Here is a 25,986-nt window from a genome sequence, read left to right on the forward strand (position 1 = left end):
TTTGGAAAGACAAAGTTAACTATTAACGTGAAATCACCCGCAGTGGCAGTTTCATCTGCAGTGCAGTGCCAGGCCCTGGCTTCTTACTAGAGCATGAGACCTTTTGTCCCCTTTGTCCCTGCAGTGTCCAGAAGGAGGCTTCTCCCCATAAAAGCACTTTCTAAAGAAATAATACTTGTGGCTGCCAGAACAGAGCCTCGACATGTCAAATGCTTCTTCCTTCCCAGGTAGAATAGGACAGTGTGGTAAAAAGCCCGAGTAAATGGCACAAGCCACAAGCACAGAGATTCAGGATATGCACAGAAAAACAGCTGTCTTCAGATCTCATGCAGCCAGCGCAAGCGTGCTTGATAAGACAGCCTAGATCTGGTGTCAGCCTGAGGGTGGGGAATATTAAAGGCTGGCACGATTATGCCCTTGGGCGCTGTGTGCTCACAGCTGTTGGCTCTCACCCTGGGGAGTATAATTTTCCTACTTTAGTTGGCAGACACTTGGTCTGCAGAGCATATTTCTTTTTTGTAATTAAGTGTATTGGTACATTTTAGATATACATAATGATCACCTTCATCATGGGGAATTTGTACCTGTACATGACACATCTTGATTGATTCTTCCCCCCTCCATTCCCCTACCCTCTCTTCAAGCCCTCTTCACCTGCTTATTTATAAAGCTCTGTTTCCTTTTTATCTTTCTTTTCTCATTTCTTTCTTTTTCTCTTCCTTCATTCCCCCTCCTCCCTCCCTAGTTCCCTTCCCATTTGAACATTTTCTTTCTGTTTTACAATATGTATCAGACATTTTGGTCCTTAATGATACATTCATTTTCTTATACCAGAGACATAGTGCAATATTTACACACGTGCTCAATTTATTTCACAGAAGAGTGTGGTCTCAAGATGCCTCGACTTCATCCTTCTTTATGGCTGAATAATACTCCAATGTAGAAAAAATCTTTACCCATAAGTTGATAGGCATCTGGGTTGTTTTCAAGATTTGGCTATTACAAGTTGTACTACTATAAATATGGATGCACATATATCACTGTGGTATGATGCTTTTAATATTTTTTGAGAAGATAACCGACAAAGGGAATAGCTGGGTTGAATAGAATCTCCAGTTTTAGTGTTTTGAGGAATCTCCACACTGATTTCCACAGTGGTTGCACCAGTCTGCACTCCCAACAGTAAAGATCAGTGTCCTTTTTCCCCACAAGCTCATGTTAATGGTTGATTTTTTTTTATAACAGCCATTCTTTGTAGAGTGAAATGTAGTCTCAGCATTGTTTTAATTTGCATTTCTTGAATGATCAGTGATGCTGAACATTTTTTCAGAATCTATTTTCCATTTCTACCTCTTTATGTGAGAAGTATCTATTCATTTCAGATACCCATTTTTTGATTGGGTCCTTAAACTTCTGATTTTTTAGCTCTCTATAGATTCTAGATAATAATTCTTTGTCTGAGGAACAGTTAGCAAAATATTTTTCCCATGCTGTTTATCATCTCTTCACTCTGTTAGTGATTTCTCTTGCTATGAAAACTTTTTAGTGTGATGAGATCCCAGTTGTTGACTTATTGTGATAGTTCCTGTGTGATCAAAGTTTTGTTCATAAAGTGTTTTCCTAGACCAGTGTATTCAAGAGTTCTACAAATTCTATCTTCCAGCAGATATAGTGTTTCTATCTCAGTACTGAGATATTTGATCCATTTTGATTTTAGTTTAGTGCATGGTGAATGACATGGGTCTAGTTTTAATCTTCAGCATGTGGAAAGCCAGTTTTTATTGCTCCGTTTACTAAAGAGCCATCTTTCTTCCAGTAAAGATGTTTGCCCCTTCTGTCAAAGAGAAGATGGCTGAATATGTCTGCATTTGTTTCTGCATTTTCTGATCAGTTCCATGTATCCTCGGGTCTGATTTTTTGCCCGTACCATGCTGTTTGTATCACAGTGTGTTCATAGTACGGTTTCAAGTCAAGGATTGTGATACCTCCTGACTTGCCTTTGTTCCCCGAATTGTGTTTCCTATTCTGGGTCTCTTCCAGTTTCAAATGAATTTTAGGATTGTTTTCTCCAATTCTATGAGATACACTGTTGAAATTTTGATCATAATTGTATTAAATATGTATAACAATTCTGAAAATGTGGCCATTTTCACTATATTGGTTCTTCCTATCCAAAAATAAGGCATATTTTCCCATTTTCTGATATCCTCTTTAATTTCCTTTTTTAGAATACTCAGTTTTCAATGTAGGAGTCTTTTACATCCTTTGTTAGAGTGATTCATAGACATTTCCTTGTTTTGGATGATGTTGTGAAAGGTGTTATTTCCCTGACTTCTCTCTCAGTGAGTTTGTTATTTGTACATAAAGGCTGTTGATTTTTGAATGTTGACTTTGTATCCAGCTACACTACTGAATTTGCTTATTAAATCTATTAAATTTTTCTGGAGTTTTTAGAGTCTTTTCTGTAGAGTATCATGTCATCCACAAATAATGATAATTTAACTTCTTCCTTTCCTATCTTTATGCCTTTTATTTCTTTCTCTTATCTACTTGCTCTGGCTAATGTTTCCAAAACTACATTGAATAAACATAGTGATAGTGGGCATCTTTATCTTGTTCCTGATTTTATAGTGAAAGCTTTCAGTTTTTGTCCAATTAGTATACTGCTGGTTGTTGGTTTGTCATAGATGACTTTCAGTAGATAGAGATAAAGACCATCAATTCCAATTTTCTGTAGAGTTGTGGTTTTCTTAAATCATGAATGGGTGTTGGAATTTTTCAAACACTTTTTCTGCACATATTGAGAAGATCACTGGTTTTTGTCCTTGGCCCTATTAATACAGTGTGTTACAATGATTGATTTACATGTGTTGAACCATCCCTGCATCCCTGGGTCATGGTGTGTGATCTACTTGATGACAGTATCTCACTGAGAGTTTCTGCAACTATTTTGATTAGCGAGACTGGCCTGTAGTTCTCTTTGATGGGTGGGTCCTTCTCTGGTTCTGGTATCAGGATAATGCTCGCTTCCAGGAATAAATTTGGGACAATTCCTTCACTTTCAATTTTATTAAAGGGTTTAAGAGGTAGTGGCATTAGATGTTCTCTAAATTTCTTATAGAATTCATCAGTGAATCTATCAGGGCCTGAACTTTTCTTTATTGGTAGGTTTTTAATTATATCTTTAATTTTACTGACTGGTTTATTTAGAATTTTCATATATTCTTGATTCAGCTTTGGTAATTCATATGTACCTAATTCATATGTACATATGTATCTGCCCATTTTTTCCTTATTTTCCATCCTATTAGAATGCAGAATCTTGGAGCTGGGGATTTAGCTCAACGGCATAAGTGCCTGCCTTGCAAGCAGGCAGTCATGAGTTCAATCCCTGGTACCGATTTAAAAAAAAAAAAAAAAAAAAAAAAAGAATATAGAGTCTCGAAGTGTGTACTGTGATCTTGTAGATTTCTGCAGGATCTGTTATGGTTCCTAACTGCATGGATTTCAGCATTTTCTTTCCTTTTTTAAATAAGATTGCCTGACGGATTATCAATTTTATTTAATCTTTCAAAGAATTGAATTTTCAATTCATTGATTCTTTGGGTTGTCTTTTTAGCCACCATTGCATTAATTTCTGCTCTGATCTTTATAATTTCCTCCCACGTATGAGCTTTGGGCTTGACTTGCTCTTCTTTTCCTAAAAGCTCGAAGTTGAATGTTAGGTTGTTTATTTGAGCTCTTTCTGTTTTTCTGAGATGGGTATTCACCACTCTAAATCTCCCTCATAGGACTGCTTTTCATTCCATTCCATAAGTTCCGGTGTGTTTTAGTGGCATTACTGTTTTACTGTAGAAGCTGTCTGATTTCTCTTTTAACTTCGTCTGTGACCCACTGGTTACTCAGAAGATGTCATTTAATTTCCATGTGTTTATGAAGTTTTTAGGGTTTAGTTTACCATTGATTTCCAATTTCATTGCATTATGATTTGATAATATGCATGGAATAATTTTAATTCCTTTCTATTTACTTAAGCATATTCTGTGAGCTAGTATGTGGCCTATTTTGGAGAAAATCCATGTGTAGCTGAAAATGTGTATGCTGATGTTGTGAGGTGGAACACTCTGTAGATGTTTAGTAAGCTCAATTATTCAAAAGACTGGTTAGTTCTAATATTTCGTTATTGATTTTTTAATCTTGTTGATCTGTGTATTTCTGACAATGAGGTATTTAGGTCCCTCATTGCAATTGAATTAGTGCTTATTTGATTTTTCATGGCTGTTAATATGTGCTTATATAATTGAGTGCACTGATATTTGTTGCATGTATATTATGACTGTTATCTCTGTCTCTTGGATTGGTCCCTTTACAAGGTTCCTTCTTTGTGTCTCTTATTCTGTCTTGGCTTGAAATCCACTTTGTCTGCAAATAGAACAGCTACCCTACTATTTTCTGGGATCCTATCACATGGAATATTGTTTTCCATCCTTTGACTTTCAGTCTACTTATTTCTTAATTAAATGTGTTTCTTGTATGAAGCTTATTGTTGGATATTGCATACTGACCCAGTCTGTTTCTTTTGATTGGTGAGTTGGGGCCATGTACATTGATGCCTATAACTGATATGTATCGACTTATCCTTGTCATGTTATTTTCTTGTTCTTGGTTCTCTTCTTTCCCCAGCAGAGCATATTTCATTTCTACTTTTAGTAAATGTAAAGCATTGCTACCTTTTCCACTTGTCTTAACCAATTCTTTGTCCAAGACCCCAAAGAATCTAGAAAAAAATCTCTGGAGAGAGTCTTCAGTACCCCAGAACTCCAGTAACACTGCTCCCTTTTTAATCCAAGCACAAATTCTCAGCCATCAACCTAATAACCCTATAGCTTAGAAGCGCTTTCTTCTGCTCTAAAAGGAACAGCCAGTCTCTTAGTACCCAGAAGTTTCTATTGATAATCATTTTTTCACATCCACAGCAACAATTACTATTTATAATGAAAACCCTAAGACTTTAAAGATCTAGAAGTACAAACAGAATCACACACAAAAGACCAACTTGCTTGTGTCACATAGGAAATCCTTAGTCCTCCTCAAAGCTACACAGGGAAAACAGTCTCTTTGTGTAATTTGCATCAGCATGGGCCACTCCCATACTCATGAAAATGGTGCATAACTTTCTCCAAAGCGTCAGCCAACACCACCACAGCAGACTCAGTAAAGAATTAGAGAGCTGTTTAATAGAGATGATCATTTTTAAGGGTGTGAGTAAAGTCTTTGGAGGCCTTCCAAAGAAAAGAGCACACCCTTGCACGGCACATTACTACCCTGGCCTGAAAACAAAGACTGGATGTTGGAACCCGGAGAAGACAGCCATACGGAGAGGGCTGCAGCCAGCCTATGGAGACCAGGATGGGAAGATGGGGAGCTAATATCCCAACTCGGTCTTCTCCCTTCCTATGAGCTCCTTCCTGTCAATGCACCCCAAGGAGAGCAGCCCTAGTGATGCCCTAGGAATCTGCTTCCAAGGGCATAGGGACACAAGTGTGCAGAGAAGATCTATTGGGGCAAAAGGAGCTATCCAGCCCTACCTGAGACTTTAGGGATTACCATCTGAACTGGGCCGCCTCAGGTCTCCGAAAAACATTTTTCTACCTCACAAGACTTGGCTATGCATTCTTCTATAAAGGGAACATTATGAATAAAAGCTTGAGTGAGTTTAATCATGATTTCTGATGATAAAGCACTGTGCTGGCCTTTTGAGCAATTGGTGAGGTCGGGTAATAACTTGAGAGAACAGCACATAATGATTCCTTGTTCTGTTCTTGAGATTTTACTGACACCTGGCTGCCTGTAATTGTTGGAGCCAGTACAAATTTCACAGTCACTGACTTGAGTGTGCAAAAATGCAATTTTCTCTATTCTCCTATAATTGAGTGTAATTTTTGCCTTGAGCCTCCATTCTGCCTCAATGCAGAGAAAATTTAATCTAGTCATTTCAGATAAACTCACTTAGATTCAGTCATGTCTTAGTCAAGTTTATAATTCAGTCACAACTGAATATAAAATTCTCTGTCTCTCCCTCTCTGTCTCTGTCTGTCTGTCTCTCTCTGTCTCTCTCTCTCTTTTCCTCTCTCCTTGTCCCTCTCTCACTCCCTCTTTCTGCCTGTCTCTCTTGTCTTGTCTTTCCCAGAAATGAATCTGAACTCCTCAAGTGTTATCTGATGATTATCCTCCTTGGAGATAATCTCGTTCTATCTGGCTCTGGAGATCACTGTATCATCTGGTTTTCTGTCTCCTTGTGTTCATCAGGTGACCAGGATGACCTCGTGGTCAGCAGAGCTCTGTATTCACACCTCATTCTTGGCAGATTCCCTGGTGCTCTTTCCTTGCAAAATTTTGTCCTGCGTGGAACCCTTCTGGTGTGAAAGGCCTCCCATTCCGTGATGACCTGTGGGAAGCTGGGGTAGACAACCTCCCCTCGTTTGTACCTAGCCATGATTCCCACTTGGCCACATTAGGTGACAGGGTACATCTCTTCCCAAGCTTACCAGCCTGCCCTTTCCCAGCTTCAGGCTGCGGTCAGGGATGGAGGCACACGCACCTCATCTTCCCAGGCCCCTATAGATGAGGCCTGAGGTCAGAGGTGGGGCACAGAGAGCCCCACATTCACATGGGACCCTGTGGCTTCTCCCCAAACTCTTCTCCACCCCAACTCTCCTAGCTGTCCCATCCCCTTCTAGGCCTTCTCTATCCAAGTGGACCCTTTTGTTTTCAAAGTCAAAGTTCCAGGAACTTTGATTCTGGTGCCTCTACCCAAAACGGTGGCTTCCAGGACTGTATGGAAATGTGCCCAGGCGACACAGAGGGAATCTGATGAGCACATGGAGATGGAAAATCATATCAGGAGATGACTGTGTCCAAAGTGCCCCCATGTGATTGGTGTCCTTCCAAGAAGAGTTGGTCCTGAAAAGTTACTCCTCCCTTCCTTCCCATCCTGAAACACATGGCCACACAAAGGGACAGCCATGGGAGGTCACAGGGAGAGGACAACTATCTACAACTCAAGGAGTGAACCTCAGAAGAAGTCAACATGGCCACCATCTTGATCTCAGATTCCCGGAACTGTGAAGACATAAATCTCTGTCTCTGAACAGCCTGGCCTCTGGGTTTTTGTCACAGCAGCCGTAGCAAACTGATACAGGTGGTGAAAACACGTATCTCATTATGTCACAGCCATGGCTCCGAGGCACAGCTCTCACTCGGTGCACACACACACATCTTCAAATGCCTACTGAGGTTGTCCACCATTTGCTTTGCTTTGTTTTGCTCAAGAACTTAGTGTTGTGTGTCATTCAGTTCAGTTCCACTTTTGAGACTCTCATAAACATTTAAAAAAAATCCCAGAATTCTTTAAGAGGTCATGGTTTACTGTTATTCATATTGAAAGGTATCCAGTTCTGTATCTTGGTATCTTGGTTCTTGGTCCAAGCGCCAGTCAGACCAAGGCCTCCTGTATTGTATCCCAACTTTAAACAATTACTTTCTCAGTATAAGCTGATTCAAATATTCTACAAAATGTAAATTTAGCCAAGCGTGGTGGCACACACCTGTAATCCCAGCACTTGGGAGGCTGAGGCAGGAGGATTGCCATGAGTTCAAGTCCAGCCTGAGCTATGTAGTGAGTTCAAGACCAGCCTGAACTACAGAGTGAGACCCTGCCTCAAGAGGAATAAGTAAATAAATATAGACATATGCATATATAAATTCAGACTTGCTAAACATGATACTAAAGATAGAAATTATAAAGACTGATGAGCCAATGATATAAAATGAAAATTCTGTTTCACAATATAAAATTTAAAGGCAAAAGGAAAACTTCTTTTTACCAGGCTAGTAGTACAAGTATTGAACGAAATGTTATCATTCTGAAAATCAGCAAAATACAGATAAGCATCCTAATTTTAAAAAATGAACCAAGGATATGTGTAGGGAATCTCTGAAAGAAAATACACAAATGACCATCACATATTTCTTACCAAAAAATACAAACTCTTAATAAACCAGTAAATGAAAAAAATAATAAACCAGTAAATGCAAATTAACATGAAATGCCATTTTTTCCTCTTTCAAATCAGCAGACATTTATTTATTTGTTGTTTTCTAGACCCTGTCTTCCTGTGTACCCCAGGCTGGCCTTGAACTCCTGATACTCCTGCCTCAGCCTCCAAGCCCTGGGATGATGGATGTGTATTACCAACCAGGCTTAGCGAAGGCTTCTAAAAGCTAATGGCTAAGGCTGACAAGCTTGCAATAAAGTGAATGTTTATACCACTATTGGGAATAAAAACTAACATGATCTTTCTGGAAAGTAACGTCACAGTCTGTAGCGGAAGCTTTAAAAGCACTGATGTTTGGCACTTTTACATCGGCTTCACCTTCAGAGGACAGGATTGGGAAGTGGGGCAGAGGGACTGCAAACGGCAAATCAGGACACACGTGACTGCAGCTCGGTGACCAAGGTCGATACCAACAACTGTAAACCAGGCTGGCAATACGTGCCCTTGAGGAGATGTGATGAAACTGGCCCACGGCCTCCATGTCTTCCTCCCCCAGTATACACCCCAGATTAGACATGAGAAAAATGTCAGACGAATCTCAGGGGAGGAGTACCCTATGGTACACTTGACTGTACACCTCAAACCTCCGGGTCGTCAAAATGTAAAGCCTGGGAAACCGTCCTCACTGGGAGCAGCCTCAGGAGATCTGGCCATGAAAGGTGTCCTGGGTGGGATCCTGGAACAAAGCGGACACAGATAAACACTCAGGAAGTCTGACCGAAGTGCTGGCTTCAGTAAATGACTGTGTGTCAGTACTGATGCATTATTACTCCAGCATCTGGGCTGGGAGGATCCCAAGTGAGAGCCCCCCCTGAGCATCCTGTAGACTTAGTGAGACCCTGCCTCAAAATAAAAAAAGATCTGGGGATGTGGCTCATATGAAGGCCCTGGGTTCAACCCCAGCGCCACAAAACAAAATGACAAAATTATCACAAAAGCACCATAGTAACCTAAGATGTGAATTATAAGGGAAACATTGTAAGAGAGAAAGGTATATGGTAATTCTGGGCTCCATTTTTTTTTAAATCTAGAACTATTCTTAAAAAATTAAGTCTATCAATTTTCTTTAATATTTGCTTTATTTAGCTAAGCAAGTTCACATCCCAGAGTTTATCCTTAGAAAATAGTCCCAAACATGGCAAGGATTTACCTACAGAGATATTTCAGTACTCTTTACAATACATTTAACTTAACTGTTCGGTAATAAGAATCTGACCAAATAAAATGTCTTTCTTTAGCTCAATGGAATATTGTAGCCATTAAAGTTCTGTAAAGCATATTTGATGATACAAACATCAATTTATGACATATTAAACTAGGTTACAAATTGCATGTAGAGCAAACTGTATTGAGTCAGAAAGAGCTAGGACAGACAAATACAGATGACAGATTTTTGTTTTACTTTAAGTTTATCTGTGTTTTCTATATGGCGTATATTACTACTACCATGTTAAAATAATATGACATAAAATTCATCTTTTTAACCATTTTAAAGTGTACAATTCACTGGCATTAAGTATAGGCATAGTGTTATAGCACATATCAGTGTTTAACATCCTTTAATGGTTGAATAATATTCCATTTAAATGTATTTACCACCTTTAGATAACCACTAGTTGATAAACACTTGGGTTGTCTTCGTCTTTAGTGCTACTAATATGTTGTCTTGAAATTTTGTAACTTTGTTTTTATTGTTTTTCCTGTTTAAAATAAAAAAATAATGCTACTGAGAACACCAAAAAAGTGCTCATGATATTACTCAGCAATAAAAAGGTATGAATTATTAATATATACAAAGTGACATGACTCTCAATATTAACTATATTGAGGAAAAGAGTTAACCAAAACATTAAATGCTATATGATTTCACTGTATAAAATTCTAGACAGTGTTTTTTGGTTTTTGATTTTTTTTTTGTTTCCTTTTTTATCTTTTTGAGACAGGGTCTCCCTATACAGTTCAGGCTGGCCTTGAGCTCACTTTGTAGCTCAGGCTGGTCTTGAACTCACAATGATCCTCCTGCCTCAGCCTTCCAAATGCTGGGATTACAGGCATGCGCCATCAGGTAGACAATGTTTGAATGATATTCAGACTTGGCCAAAATTGGTACCACTAAAATGGTTAAAATGGAACTATCTCTTGCTGATAAATTCGGTGCAGGACCACATGAACCAAAATGGAGTAGAGATTTTCAATGCACTGAACAGCAGGGAGTGGCACCTAAATAAGCTAATATTTACTATACGCAATGATATAGATGTCACTGCTTGACTTGTGATAAGGCCAGATCTCTTTTAAAGTAACTTTTAAAGGTAGAATCTAATTTTTTCCCCTGGAGAATGATTGCCTTGGTTGCTTTCTCATTGCTGAGACATAATACCTGACACCGCAACGTAAAGGAGGAAATATTTATTGTGGTTCATAGTTTGAAGAGGTTTCACCGTAGTCTGCTGGTCCAAGGCAGAGCAGCATGGCAGAGGAGAAACAGCTTGTGGAGAGGCCGCAGGAAGCAGAGAGTGATCAAGAGAGGAGGCAGAAGATAAACACTTCCAGGCCACCCCACACCCTCACCCCATGACCCCCCTCTAACCAGGCCTCACCTCCTAACAGCACATTCAGCAACGGAGCTGATAGATAGATGAATCCGTTGATGGATGTAGCACCCGTACGATCCAATCAGCTTCCAAACACATGAGGCTTTGGGGGAACATTTAAGATGTAAACCCTGACTCAAAATAAAACACAGGGAAAGCAAAGATGAGCCCTGAGATCAGAACATAGCAGCTCCCTCCTTGGTCTCTCCTGGACCACTTGCCCCGGGCAAAACCAGCTGCCACATTTGAAGGACAGTGCAGTTACCCCATGGGGAGCCCACGTCATGAGCAGCTGAGGTCTCCTGCAAACAGCTCGCAAGGCCTCAATAGCTCTTCTCTAAGAACCAATAGCACAGCCCCAGGGAAACCTTCAGATGTCTGGACCGTGGCTGTCATCTGGATGGCAACCTCACAAGAGACCCCTGGCCAGAACTGCCCGGCTGAGTTGCTTTCAGATTTCTAACCCACAGAAATGGAGATAATACCTGATAAATCTGGGGGTCATTCATTATGTAATAACAGAAAACTAACATAAGTACCCTTATCTAAGACCAACAGCATCACAGCTACAACTCTGCTAAAGTGTAAAACAAACTGTGTAACATTTTAATTAGAGCATTGTAAACAAAGCATGACAACTTAACTGCACAACTAAACAATTTTTACATCTTTATATAACCACCAACCAGATCAATGTACAAACCACTTCCAGCACCCTGCGAAACTGTCTCACCTCCACAACCAAAATCAATCCATATATGTTTGTTGAAAACTTTCATGTTCTATAACCCCATAGATTAGTTTTGCCTGTTCTTGAACTCCATATAGCAGAAATTTCTACATAACTCTTTGTATCTGGCTCGTTTCACTCAAATAATTATTTTTAAATTTATCCAAGTTGTTATGTTTCACTAGTTTGTTCTTTTTATTTGGGGTAGTATCCCACTGTATAATTATATCAAATGCATTCCCCTAGTGATAGACCTGAATCGAGTTACCATGAATATTCTTGTGCCAGTCTCTTAGTGGCTTATGATTAACACTCAGATAAATTCTTAGGAATGGAATGGACGGGTTGTGAGATACATGTGTAGATATCAGTTTTCCAAAGTAACACCATTTAAATTCCCACCCAAAGAGGTCTTTTTCCATTTGAAACAAGTGCAATTTAAAAAGAGGGAGGGAAAAGGTTGGTCTTAATGAAAAAATGAATGGCAGTGTATAAACACCTTACTTTTGAATTATCCATGATAGTCCTGAAACCATCCTAAAACATACAGAGCTACCTGATGACTGAGCCTCTAGGCAAATTCTTTGATTTTGATCATGGGTTAAGAAATAATTTAAATCAAAGGTTTTTACAAAGAAAATTCAAGCAAAGGCCCAAATCCCAAGAGCAGAAGAATTTACATAATGCATCCTTCAGATGAGCTTTGGTTCTGTTCCATGAAAGACCCAGAGGGGAAAGAACAGTCAGCATCCACGCTCAGCATCTCTGTTTACTGGCCAGCCCAGCATGGTGACAAATGAAACAACAGCTTGACGCTGAACACGGCTTGCCCCCAGGAACTGATTCAGCTTGGAATTCCCCAGAGTTCTGCTTCAAATAAACAGATCCGGGAACTTTATTAATGATGCACTCTGGGGCATCAGGCTGCAACCAGCATCAGGCTCCATACAAAGCCCTAGGAATGGGTCTCCAGCTTATTCATAGCACAGGACACAAGATGGCTCTCAGTGCTCTCTGTCTCTGAGACATCCAACACCCACAGTGTTATGATGATTTTTGTACAAACTTCCAGGGGGAAAGTGAAGAATATTAACTCCAATCTCAGCACCTTCAGAGATGTTCAGGGCAAAATTTTTTTTTTTACTAAGAATATTCAACATTGGCAACAACTCAGATGTCCAAAAATGGGAAATGGCTAAATAAAAACCTCTTACAGACTTGGGAAATCACTGTGACACTGTGCTTAAGAGCAGAGAAATTATACATTAAAGCCTTAGGAAAACCTTAAGGCAGCCATCCACCAAACACAGGGCCATTCAACCCAGACATGGGTTGACAAATGAACAAACAAGCCAGATTTAGAATACTCCAAGACCTATAGCTGGAAATTATTTCCAGACAATTCAGGGAAGAGTCATGGTTTGCCTTAGCTTCCGGGGTGAAAGGAATAAGGATTTGTTTTTAATACCTACCCTGTCCAGGCATGTGGTAAGAAACTTATCCAAGCGCTGATCCCCACAAGAGCTCAGTAAAGTAAGCACCACGGTCCCCATTTTAAAGATGATCTCTGATTCAGCAAAGTTCTCCAACTCAAAGCATAAGGAGTCACATTCCAAACCCAAATCTCCCTTCTCTGAATTCTTGCTCTAGACTTTACTGACAGCAAATGAGGTTTATAAAAAGAATTTTAAGCTGATACCCTTGCCAAGGGCACTCCGCTCAGACTGAACAGAAAGATGTGCTTGCAGACAGAAACACATTTTCCCCCTTGAGTCCTACTCCTAATGACTGAATGACTCTCCACTGCCAGGGTGTTGCTTGTTTTCTCATGAGAAAAATCTAACAAAAAGTCTCTTCCCAGGAGAGCATTGGCCCCTGAGTCTCCGTGGTCCATAGCGACTGACTTTATACTTTATCTGGCAGTAAGTTTCCCTGTCCTCTCCCTCCAAGCCAGGAAGGATGGCTTTCCTGCAATCTAACTCAATGTGCTAATACAGAGGAAAGCAATCGTCTCTTGTTCGTTCACTTCCCTACTATTTAAAGATGTCCATCACTATGGCCACAGGGTTTTACAAGCCTCAAAGACAACAATGCACAGCTTGGTTGTTGTCCATTGCATGTTCAGGGTCCTCTTGATAACAGATTGGAGCACACTCCATCGGTTTGCCCTTGTTAAGCTGTGAAGGTCACATTTCTTCTGGAGTCTGTAATTCTCAAGCCTTGTCTTCTCATCGACAAATGCGTCTCTTCCAGAGGCTTTCACAATCACAGCTAATTTCTCTAGGTTTCATATGGCAGGCATCTGAACAGAATTAAAAGCATAAGCACATGCAAAAATAATCCGCTTCCCAAGATAGTAAGCGCTGAGAACTTCTATATTGGCACACACTGTGAGTGCTGACTGGCTAGGGCATGATTAACCTAATAGGCTTAAAGTTCCACTTGCCATCCACATCTGTCGAGACACAAGCAAAACACAGGCTCATAATCCACGCGCCTAGGTGCTTTGGAATTGTCCCACTTCTCACTACCAGCAGAAAGTTTGAAACTTCGAAGGACACAGATGACAGACACCATTCCTGCTTCACAGTGGGACCAAGAAGGTGAGGAAAGCTGGTTCCATATCTAGGACTTTGCACCATGGACTTCAAAGGACTCTTAGAATTGCCTGCGTGGACCAGTAAGACTGCCTCTGGGCTCCTGTGTCTGAGATGATTCTCAGAAAGCTGTGAAGGCTGTGGGTGGACATCATGGGCTGCACACCTTCACACAGCGACATTGTACACAGCGTTGCAAGGAGCGGCATTCAGTTTTTGAAAAAGCCCAAAGCAGTTCTACCAGGACATCAGGGGAGCGGTAAAAGGGCTTCTGTCCCTTTGCTGGTGAAAAGTTCTACCTGTTATGATGCTGTGGGGAGTCTTCCCCAGGGACGGAGGCTGGCAGAGGAGTCACCAAGTTCCAAGAGGGCTCAAACTGTGACTGAAGGTCTTTGTCAGCTCATGGGAGATATGGAAGGACTGATGCCAGAGACCCAAACCTGCCACATGGCTGAGGACATCCCATTCAGTACACCAGGCTCTCATGGGCCCCGAGAAGCAGCGTTTCCTGGGAAAGAGAGCTCACCTAATGTTACCCCAGAGACCTCCAAACCAGGCCACTGCTACCAAACCATCCTTTCTACTCCTGGGTCTACAGGCAAAGTGGACTTCCCTGACCCCCTAGTAAAGGCTCACCAGCGTGCTTACACCTACCTGCACTCCAGCCTCTCCAGGTACGAAGCCATCGTGTGCCTCATCCATCAGGCCACCCAGACCCGGGAGCTGCTGCAGCCCATGCTCCATTTCCTGCTGCTGTGCTTTGAGGAGGTTAGCCAGCTCTTGGGAGAGATCTCTAGGGATGGAGAAGTGCTCCTCCAGGAGGTTAGGGACAATCTGGTTTGGCCACCGAGGAAAGGAGAGGCCCAGGAACAGCCAGACCTCCTGCAACAGCTTCTGCAGTACACGGTCAGCAAGCTACAGGCACTCCATGGCACAGTGGCCACCCTCACTGGCAGCCTCCTGGAGGGCTCTAGCGGCTACCTCCACTCCACTGCAAGCCACTTGGAAAAGAAGCTGAGCAGGAAGAGAGGTGTGGAGGAATGCCTGCTAAGGACACTGGGGCAGCTAGAGAGCTTCGCAAGTGGCCATGGTGACCCTGGGCTGCACGATCTACCCTTGTGCTCTGAGGACAGTGGCATTGGTGCTGACAATGAGTCCGTGCAATCCATGGACAAGCTAGGGAAGCAAGCCAGCTGGGACTTCGCACCAGAGCATGTAGAATGGAAGTTGGGGACTTCACCCCAGATGGAGACCAGTTTGTCAGGACAGGCCTGGCAGCAAGGTATAATCTGGACAGGTCCACACAGAGCCCATGACTGCCCACTGTCAAAGCCCCTCATGACAAAGATCCAGCCCATAATGCAGGGTGAAGCGGGGAGGCCATGCCACTCCAGCACAGATGCAGAAACAACCACCTCCTGGCCTTCGGCAGGAGACAAGAGCAGGCCATGTGATCCCCTGGGGATTGCAGCCCCCACAAAAGCACATCTTCCTAAAAGCTCCAGGCTGATGGCGACTTTATCCTTCAGTGCAGGTGAGGACAGCAGCCCAGAGGAGGAGGACAATGAGGTTAGCAGCATGAGTCTGTGCACAGGGCAGGACAGAGCTCCGTGTTCAAGGCCACGGTCTTCACCTGCTGACAGAGAAAGCCTCTTGCAGCCATGCTCCAGGAAGCTTAGGAGCCCCCAGGCCCGGGAGATGATTCTGAAAATGAAGGAAGCCATCAGTGAAAGGATCAAGTTTGTGCCTGTCCCTGCTGGACATCAAGACTGGGCTGAGGAAGAGGAGGGGAGGACAATGATCCCACACAGACCTAGCACAGTCAGCGGCGGGAGGAGGGCCCTGGAGAGGCAGAGGAGGTCCCAGTCAGAGGGGTGTCTTAAGAGCTACGAGGAGGACCCTACCCTCCAGGAACTGCAGAGGGTCCAGAGAGATCTCAGTCAGAGGCTGGAGGTGTTTTATGCGTTGGAGGCCAAAAGACAGGGGCAGACTCAGCAGCCCAGGGCAGCAGCTCTGTGGGCCACCAGCAAGTGCAGGGTGAGTCCCAACAGCACCATCCACAAGCTCAAGGCATCCCTCTCCAAGGACTTCAGCATCCTGCCCAGCCAGGACAAGAACATCTGGCAGAGATGTAGTCTGCACCCTGAAAGCGAACAGCCCCAGCAGGGAAACGCTGAGAAGCTACGTGGCACCATCCCATTGGCTGAAAAGGATCATGAGGCCTCCAAAGCCAAGGACTGCATTGTACCGGGCTGTCCCACCAGAACATCCGTCAAAAAACTTATTGAAACTTTCAGTCCCACTGAGAGCTTGAGGACACCAGGGGATACTAAGAACTCGGGGTCCAGCCCCAGTCTCAGGAAGTGGGGAGTCCCCATCATGCCTCCCAGATTTCCCATTTACAGGGGGCTTGCTCCATTGTATGCCAAGCCCCAAATCTCTCCAGCAGTAGGCAGCAACTATTTCAAAGCAGGGGCAGGCTGGAGGCCCTTGGCGCCTGTCTCTCCTCCTTTGCCTGCAGCAGGAGTGTCTAGGTGTGAGGATGCACTTTATGAAACAGAGGGGGACTCAGAGCATCTCCCTCCACCGCCTCTGGAAATCCTGATAGACAAATCATTCACTTCTCTGGAGCCCCTAGAAAGCAGCAATCCAGCAGGAAGCTCCCCTGAAGGGACCCCAGCACCAGGGCTGGGGGGACCTGGTCCTGCCTCAGGAACATGGGCTTCCCCAAAGCTGAGAGCTTCCATGAGCCCCCTTGACCTGCTGCCCAGCAAGTGCACTGCCACCCCCACCACACTGCGCAGCACGGGGCTGGGGGGCACCAAGAGAGGCAGCAGTCCCAGAAAGCCAGTCTCGGATCCCCGTCTCCCGCCGGCAGCCTGCCCAGACTCAGGGCGGGAGAGCAGGGCTCAGAGTCAGGCACAAGCTGCAAAGGCCACAAGCACCTCCAAGCAACCCCGGAAGGCAGTTGTCTGCCATCACACCAGCCTTACATCTGGGCAAAGCAAGACCTCGGTCCCCAACCTGGCAAGACCCACAAGAGGAGCTCACTCTGCACAGCCCCCCAGGTTGAGCCGGGAGAGAAGCCCCCCGGTGATCAGAAAGGCCTCACCCACAAAGGCACACTGGGCGCCTCACGCAGACAAGAGACTGCATGGCCTGTCCTCCTCCCGTGGCCTGGCCCAGCCAAGTCTCCCCACGGTGATCAGCTCCCCCAGCCCACCACTCAGCCCTGGAGCTCCCAGCCCACCAGTGAACCCCAAGGTGCCAAGTCCACCACCAGCAAAGAAGGGACCTTCAGCCTCCGAACCCAAGTCTCCCAGCTTGCACCCAGGGAGCCCTCCTGCCCAGCTCACAGAAGCAAGCTCCTCTTCCCCTGTTTCTTCCTTGTCCCCCGCAGTGTCCACATCTCAGGGGCAGAGGGACACGAGAGACTCTGAAGACAGCCAAGCCCCCTCAGCCAAGGTATCTGCCATTTTCTGTCCTGCTACACTGGCTCTGTTTGAAGCCAAATCGTCCCCACAGTCACTGCCACCAGAGCCTGAGGCCCCTCTAGGGACTCCAGCAGTGTGCTGGAGGAGCAGCTCAGGGCCCAGAATGAAAGGAGATTCACAGAGGAGAATGGCTCTGTGTTCCCTCAACCCCCTGCCCTTCGTCAGAAGGACAGCTCCCCACCACCAGTGGAGTGTCCCACTTCAGCTGCCCAGTTCCAGCCTCACTGGTGCCTCTTGGGAATCCCAGCCCAGCCAAAGCAGGTAAGAGATGTCCTTGAGCAGCTGTGCTTTGGGTACCTGGAAGAGAAAAGGAAGAGCACAGGTAGAGGGTCCTACAGGATGTCTGGGTCAGAAGTTCTCAAACTGTGCTCCAGGAGAAGAGGCAGGTGAGGAAAGAGGTCTGGGTGCCCTCCTCTTTTACGGGAGGAACTGAGCTTCTGTCTGGAACACACTGGGTTCCTGAGAAAGATCTTAGTTGGAAAGAGGCTCTGTTGTATTTTTTTTTTAATCGGTACTGGGGATTGAACTCACGACTGCGCACTTGCAAGGCAGGCGCTTATGCCGCTGAGCTAAATCCCCAGCCCCTCTGTTGTATTTTTTTAAGTTTATAAGCACCAAATTAGCCCTACTCCACACGCCCCTTATTCCCTGGATGGGGGAATGGTAAAACCACCTGCCGATGGCCAACTCACCCCAGCTCTGTCTGGACCTGGCTGCTGGATTCTGTGGCTTCTTAGTCACTGGGTCGGGTGAACTGTCTGGTCACTATCTGGTTAAACTGTTAAGAATTATTGAGAACCCAAAAGGGCTTCTATGTATGGGATGTAGTCTACACACTTTTACTGCAATAGAAGGTGAAACTGAGAAACTGCAAAATATTTATTAGTTATTTATTAAATAGTAAAGCATTTCAATGCTAATGGAAATAACACATTCCTATGAGAAACTTGTTTCCTGCAACAACAAAAAAAATTATTCCAAAGAGAGGCACCATTTTCTGTTTTGGCAAATGTTATTGTTGGATCAACAGCGGGGAAGACACCAAACCCTGACATCTGCTCTTGCAGTAGGTTGCAATGCTATCACCCATTACACGGGCTCTGGAAACTGATCCCACTTTCCAGAGAATCAGCAAAAAGGGCAGGCAATGTCGTCCTGTCATGATGGAAATGGGCTTCCCCTAACAGCCGCCCTGAAAGCATCTTGGGGGTACCCAGGAGGCTGCGGACCGCACCTCGCGTGTGACTAGTCCTGGAGCCATAGAATAGCCATAGTGGGCTTCCCACTCCCCCAAGAGCCCAGCTCCACCTCTCCACCAGTTTCAGAGAGATGTGGAGGGCAAGCTGCTTCATGAGTGCCAAGTACCAGAGTCTAGGTCAAAAGTTGGCATCCCTGCCCTTGGCAGACTGACCTCTGCCTGCCTTTCTCCTCAGGAGCAGGTAACCTGCACATGGTAGGCCCAGAGGACAGCCAGCACTAGGCACACAGCCCCAAGGCACGTGAGCTAATAGAACGACTGCATGAGCCCTGAAAGAATCACTCATATGCCCGAGTGGTTAATTTACAGAAAACATGGGGAAAATGTCAATCAAAAGCCTGTTACAGAAGAGTTCTTATCAACGCATCTTGATAACAGATCAGACAAAGCTTAACCAGCAGCAGTCCCTGCTATCTCTGCATTGCCCACAATTGTGCAAATCTGCGGTTAATTTCTGCACACGTGACACATGTTACGGCCTTCGCAATCTGTCTGGGTATAAATGGTAATTTTTTACAAAATACTCGGCAGTCAATTTTAAGTCAAGATATTATCTCAGGAAAGTCGTGCATGATAATAATTATATAAACTTCCCCAGCCACTTGAAAGAAATGAAATATTGATTATTTTCTGCAAGAATCTTAATGTAACACTGCTCTTTTCTTAAATCTAAAATGAGCTTCCTACAGCACGGTGGCTTTCATCTAAGAACCTCTATAAATGTTAATGTATTATTCCTCACACTAGCTACTTATTCAGTTATTAGATTTCTAAAACTGTGCCCTTCAGGAGAAGAGCTTGAGAGAACAGGGACAATAAAATGGCATTAATTAAAAACACTAACATTTTAAAACAGCAGGAGCTATAAAGTTGTTCGAGAACATAAAATTGTTCAAGAAGAAAATAATGCCCTTTTCTGAGGCTTCTCCTCAGAATAGAGCAGCCTAAACGGTTGTTTTATGTCCTGAATCTCAGTCTGCGGGGTGAGAAGAGGGTTCCTTATATCTTGAAAGAAGAGCCTGCCCAAGGTGACATGGAAGGTCCATGACTTGCATCCATTCCCTTGTTTCTTGGTGTGACCGCATCTCGAAGTCATTCCATAGGAAGAGCACACAACAGGAAAACGCTCAGCGTCCCCCAAGGTGTGAATTTGGTATCTAGAAGCAGAAATGCCAGCTGGAAGACAGCAGGCCTTGCCTCTCTGTGGGGACAACTGTATTTTTCTGCCACCCTGCTTGGGAGAAACAATGCTTGGGACCTGGACACAGATTTCTCGAGGTCCTGATGCACAGAGGCTTGCAGGGATCCAACCATGCCCACTGGGTCTTCCAGGAGGAGGCAGGTGTGCAGGATCAACTGGCCTGAAGTGGGCTTTGATTCCTGTCCCATCATCCCATGCTAGACCTGAGCCTTTTGCAAAAATAAAAATGATGTTTCTGTCCTCTTGATCATGGGGCCCTAGGGAGCAGGATGTCACTGGAGTCATCTCAGGAAGCTGAACGATGGAGTGTCAGCTGTCATGGGTGTGCTGATCCCTGCCAGGATTAGTCTCCAGGTCTCAGTGTTGGGGTACCATGTGTGCTCAAAAGGGTCGAGATTGCCTCCTCTGAGTGCAAGCTAGGGAGACAGCGGGCTCCCTGCAGCCCCACGCCATTCCTGCCTCACGCTGCCCTGTGGCCAGAAGTTCTAGGAAGAGGTAAAACCACAGCCATAGGGTGACAACTGGGACACCCGCCCGGCTGGCCTGAGCTTCTGGCACATGTGGAACCTGGTAGGGGTCGGACAGAGAGTTGTGGTGCAAATGGTTTGCCAGGCCACCTGCAAGGCCCAGAGCGGCTGGCTGTGGGCTCCTCCAGGCCTTCCTTCCTGCCAGCTGCCCCAAGAAGGAGCAGCAAAGGTTGGCACATGCCCTGGCATACCCCAGGGCTTAGGGAGGACAGAAGTGGCGCCTGGGGTCCACCAATCACACTGAACACCTGCAGGGGCCTGAGATGGGGCCAGAAGCCGACACAGATGCGACAGGCTCAAAGGCACACTTTAGGGTCCTTTCCTGAAACCCTTCCCATCACACCCCGACTGCACTCGGGTGCCAGTTACCTGCTAGGAGATTTGCATGCTTTATCTAATACCGATACCTACGAGATGGGTAGTCTTACGGTTTCCATTTTACAAAGGAAATCAAGACTCTGCAGGACTATCTAACATGCTTCGGGGCTCACAGCTGGAAGAGCTAGGATTCAAACCCCTGGAGCCAGGCTCCAATCTCCACCAGGTATCTAGAGGCTGTCTGCCAGGATAGCCAACGTGGCTGTCAGAGTTGTTCTCCTCTACCTGACTTGTTACCTACCTTGCGCCCACCTGCCCTCTGTTCTTTCAAACCTTGCCCAAACTGAGGCTCATGTGGGAATCCCCTCCCCAAACACAGCCTCCGTTGGCCACATCACTCAGCATCTGGGAGACTCTGTTCTAGCCAAATTCTGGGCAAGGCTGAACCAAAAAGCTTCCAGTTCATTCCGCCCAGGAAAAGGGTAGCAGCTGTGAAAGCAGGGTTGACTTTGGTGTTTTGTTTTGCTTTATTTTGTTTTGGTTTGGTTTGGTTTGGTTTGGTTTGGTTTGGTTTGGGTTGCCGTTATTGTTGTTATTAATTCAACTAGCTAAGCCTAGTCCTTTACTGAACAAGAAGTGCTTTAGAAACAAAAACAAAATAAAGGCCCAGTTCCCAGAGCTCCTAAAGGAGTTGCTTTGTTCACGGGGGAAAGAGCAGGATTCAGCCTGTCAGCTGAAAGGCCCCGCCACAGCAGCTGAGCAGGTGAGCACACAGCAAAGACAGCTCCCCAGGCAAGCCTGACATGGAAAGACAGAGGCCCGGTGTCCAGGGGAGCCACTGGACTTCCTGTGAGAGGGCTGGGGAGGAACAGAGCACAGATCTGATCTGAGCTGATCTTTTTCTCTCTCTCTGGAGCAGCAGCAGCAGCGAGGACGGTTCCAAGCAGGATGTGGCAGCAGGACGGAGCAGCCCCTGTGCCCTAGATCTGTTAACAGAACAAGCAGCTCCCCCAGGGCTCTGCGTGCTTGGTCATGGGCTGCAGCCAGAGGCCCGCATCGGCCGCGCCCAGGACAAATCTCAGCCGGAGGAACAGCCCCAACACAAGGAGATGACTCCAGTCACCCCCAGCAGACACAAGGTGACAGCGAAGGACCTGTACTGCCCCTAGATGGCAAAAAAACTGACCCCCAAAAGGAATCCTGGAATGGCCTTGAAGAAGTACCCCTGCTCTGTGCTAAACTTTACATAGTGGCAGTTTTCAGTTCCAAATCCTGCTTTGCCTTGGGGCTCAGAGATTAACCAAAACATTAGATCCCACAGTGACACTTTTTAATCCTTCAAAGGCTATCCTTAATTTAGGAGAGGAATATAGCTTACACTCAGTGGGCCAGATATTCTACATGGTAACCATGAAATCACTTAACCCCATCACAGTGAATGAAGTAAATAGCATTCTCCCATTTTGCAAATCAGAAAACCAAAGGTACCAGGGGAGGCTTCCTCAGGCATCTTGTCAGAGTCACACAGGAGAAGAGAGGATAGTTTGGCGCAGACGTGACTGGCCCTAACGTCTCCACTGTGTCATTACATTCCCTGTGCCTCGTTCCTCCACCGTCCCACCTGCCTGCCGCACACACAGTCCCACAGAGGGTGGGAAAGCTTTGTTTTTAGAAGCCTGAGGGATGACAGGATACCAAAGTCCCATTAAGAGCTTTGTTGATGAAGCTAAGCACTCCTGACACAAGGTGGCTTGGTGGATGAGAACACACAGCCCACGCACTCTCCACTCCTGCATCCAGAGCTCAGCCCCAGTGCCATCAATCTAGAGCTTTCGGCTCCCAGCGACAGCCACGCTGCTCTTGGCCTCAGCGCGAGTCAAATGCTCTTGCCGCCCAACACACCCACATGACCAAGCTTGCCAAACAAGGCGCCTATTCTCTGCACCAGGTGGGGTCTGGAGCTTGCGAGACCAAGTGGGTGAGGCTCACACACTGGTGTGTCTGTCTCTCCCTGAGGCTTCTTGGCCAAGTTTATTCCCAGGTCATCTGTAAAACTTCTAGGGGTGCTCAAAGGAAAGGAGCAAACAGTGGCTCACGCCAGAAACCTGCTTCTGCCAGCGAGCTAGATATTTGCTGCAGATCTTGGAATTTTTCCATCCGAGGCTGTGGAGTACTTTTTATTTAGAAAAAAATTTCAATAATCGGGCAATTCAATGCCAGCTCAGTGGGTTGTCAAAGACAAGAATTCTCACCCACGGGTACAGCTAAGGGGCAGCCCTCCAGATCCACTGCAAAGCTGATTTTTTAAATTTGTGGAAATTATAGACCTCCAATCCTTTCTTGTTGAAATAGATCATGGGCTAAAGAACATGTTAGCCTGGGTCCTAGGGACTCCAGCTAGCTTCCCACAGGGACAGGCAATGAATAAATAAATCTCATTTGACTTGTCCAGTTATTAATATGGGGGTGACCAGGCTTATCTCTCTAAAGGACCGATGATTATATTACCCAAAAGGGCTATACTCGTCCTCTATATTGGAAAATGTCTGTGCATGGTCAGCTCTTTGCTCGTGTGGCTGCATTAATCTGAAAGCTCTGCTCAGGACACAGCCAGAACAAGCTGGGCTGATGCCTGGGAACCTCCTGGGCTGCAGGCGATGGGAGTGGCTGAGGAAAAGCAAGTGCTGAGAAGAAAGGAGGTTCAGGAAACCTGCTTGCTGTGGGGCTGGGCCATCCCTAAATGGCTGGGCAGGTAGTGTGGGTGAGCCTGGCCCAGCTGAGCACGCAGCAGGCAAATCCTTTGAGTGGCCTATAAGACCCAGCTCCCGGGTCAGGGGCTTCAGAAGCACTGGTCGGGAAGTGTCTGCACCCTGTGCTAGGGTTGAGAGACAGAATTCCAAGAAGGCTGAAGATGCATGCAGAGTCCAGCTGCAGGGGCTGCTCAGAGACACAGTGGGTGACACGGGGTACTAAGTGGGTGTAATCACAGGGCCTCACTTCTGAAACCAGGATACAGAGCGAAGCCACCTCAGCCAGAAGAGAAATGAGATGAATCACCTGTCTAGGCTGATCTCCTCCATTGTAGGAGGTTAGGGTGGGTTGATGGCATCATTGCCTGAGTCCTCTTCCCCCTCAACTGTGGTGATAAGAGCTATGTGGGCAGCTAGGAGCCAGGTACCATGTTACATCATAGAGAGGTCAGCACCATAGAGAATTCCCCAGGAGAGGCAAGCCACCCTCTGTGAGCGTGCTTGGCACTGGCAGGAGGCTCCCTGAGGCTGCCCCTCCCCTGGCTAGGCTGGCAAGGGTCACACTGGCCCCTCCCATCCTGCAGTCAGCAGAGAAGGAAACAATAGCTTCTAGTGTCTGCCATCATCCATGGAGCAGCCGATGAAACATCCTTATCCCTCTGGAGGACTTCTTCATTTACTGAAAGACTTCCTCTCCGGGATGGTGCCAGCTTCCTGGCATCTCTCCCAACATGTGATATAAATGAGAGGCCCAGACTGCCAACCAGGTCCAGGTAACAAGGACAATGAACTAGTGTGGCCCCTTGTGTGACCCTACAGCCCCCAAAGCTTTGGGAATTCCAAGTCAGTTTCTCCTGGGACAGATGAAGAAGATTAACCAGGGCCAGGAGCTGGAGTCTGCAGATAATAAAATTCAAAGTTAAAATAATGTTGAGTTGGCACAAGAGTGGATGTTTCAAAGATGTAAATGGTTTGGGGTTTGTTTGTTTGTTTGTTTGTTTATTATTTGGGAGGGGCTCTTTTGCCACCATGCTAACTTCACTTAGCATATGAATCAGACTTTGCACAAGAGAAATTAAATCCACCACAGCATTCCAGTTTCTTTGACATTAATTCATGGTCCCTTCAAGATCAGACCTTTCCCCAAACCCATGCCTATGGTTCTGCCTTGGAGAGCCCATCGTGGTGGCCACGAGGGACAAGCTCAGTGCCACACTTTTTGCGCAGGCCATTCTTGCTCATCTTGTCCTCCTCCAGCAAAGAACTTTATCTTTGCTGGATCAAATCTACTCCCTTTCTCTGAGAGAGGAGAGAGGACAATTTTTCTCTGTTTTTCAATTAAGCAGTGGACCCAACCTCAAAGACGCATGAATCTGTACCTTTGTTTTCTTTATAGAGTTAGAAAACGAGAAGGCACTTTGGGTTTAAACACAAGGAGGAGCCCCCACAGACCTTAAAGGGGTACCCATCACACCCATATTCTTGTTCAAGCTAGCTTTTTCTGGGGGTCTACAGCCTTCATCCTCCATACTAGGGGGAACCCCAGCACCGCGGGGGAGCACTTAGCCCAGCCTTTATCCAACACATTAGTAGCAGCAAACAGATCTCCCCCAAGGGGAAAACACAATTTCCTGGTCCCATCAAAAGGATTCATGAAGAAAAAGAAAAAAGTAAATATTACGGTCTGGCAGAATAGTGATAGCTTTTTGCAAGTATAAATACAATCCGCCAGATAAAATATAACCTTTCTCTGCAGCTTGGGTCTCTGCTGCTTTTCACTATCAGTAGCGTTTATTTTCCAGCCTAAAACAACACCTGAAATAATCCGGCCAAAGACACACTGCTTTCATTGTAAAGAACTTACGCCTGACAAGATTTGCTTCATAAATTCTACAATGTGACTGAAAGGGATTTCAAGAAATATATTCTTTTTCTAAAATAAAACAGCGTTTTGCATGTATCCAGGGAGCCAGTACAGTGAATTATACCTGTTGACATGTTTGTCAATTGATCATCTGGTTGAATGCTTACAAGCTGCCAGGCAGTCACTCTGTCTTCCACAGAAATCTTTTCCAAGGTAATATATTTTTAAGTAGCCCCACATCAAAGATTCTGTTGAACTGACATAAAGTAAATGTGTTCCAAGCCTATATTAACAGAACATGTTATATTGCAACATCATTTACTCCCCGTGCCTACCTAAAGTCTAAATAAAGTCCCATCAATCCACCGCGACATTTTTATGAAATGTAATTAAAGATACATTGCTCACAAAGAGGAGCAAACAGTTCATTCACTGAGCACTCTAACTCAGTTTTATGGAGAACTCTGGGCTTGATTATACTCCTGGAGCCCAGGATGTAACTTCACAGATAAGAAGTCTCCGGGCCCAGCATCTGG

The 25,986-nt window shown here is 45.2% G+C and overlaps 1 protein-coding gene and 1 long non-coding RNA gene across 4 annotated transcripts; one reads left to right on the forward strand and one right to left on the reverse strand.

The window, feature by feature from the left end:
- Positions 1-5,217: 5,217 nt before the first annotated feature.
- LOC134471500 (uncharacterized) lies at positions 5,218-13,930 on the reverse strand. 2 transcript variants are annotated; one of them, XR_010040950.1, is made up of 3 exons: positions 12,914-13,930; positions 10,718-10,842; positions 5,218-8,793 (listed from the first exon to the last, which is right to left on the reverse strand). It is a non-coding gene; the product is annotated as an uncharacterized LOC134471500 (long non-coding RNA). The 2 variants fall into 2 exon arrangements; XR_010040955.1 differs by having other exon boundaries at positions 5,218-10,605.
- On the forward strand, positions 13,861-24,514 carry Pcare (photoreceptor cilium actin regulator). Of its 2 annotated transcripts, none has more exons than XM_063230410.1 (2): positions 13,861-17,503; positions 21,756-24,514. In XM_063230410.1, exons 1-2 carry the CDS (start codon positions 14,192-14,194, stop codon positions 22,134-22,136), a joined length of 3,693 nt encoding a protein of 1,230 aa, XP_063086480.1. In that variant the 5' UTR covers positions 13,861-14,191; the 3' UTR covers positions 22,137-24,514. The 2 variants fall into 2 exon arrangements, with proteins under 2 accessions (XP_063086480.1, XP_023422125.2); XM_023566357.2 differs by having other exon boundaries at positions 13,861-17,793; positions 21,756-22,146.
- Positions 24,515-25,986: the final 1,472 nt, after the last annotated feature.

The sequence above is a fragment of the Cavia porcellus genome, unplaced genomic scaffold, assembly GCF_034190915.1.
Source record: "Cavia porcellus strain 051 isolate PalLab524CR breed Dunkin Hartley unplaced genomic scaffold, mCavPor4.1 scaffold_1, whole genome shotgun sequence".
Lineage (NCBI taxonomy): Eukaryota > Metazoa > Chordata > Mammalia > Rodentia > Caviidae > Cavia > Cavia porcellus.

Coding starts and splice junctions, on each gene's coding strand:
- Pcare (XM_023566357.2), top strand. CDS start 14,192: ATGGGCTGCACACCTTCACACAGCGACATTGTACACAGCGTTGCAAGG. Junction 17,794..21,755: donor TCCCAGCCCAGCCAAAGCAG/GTAAGAGATGTC, acceptor TCTCTGGAGCAG/CAGCAGCAGCGAGGACGGTT.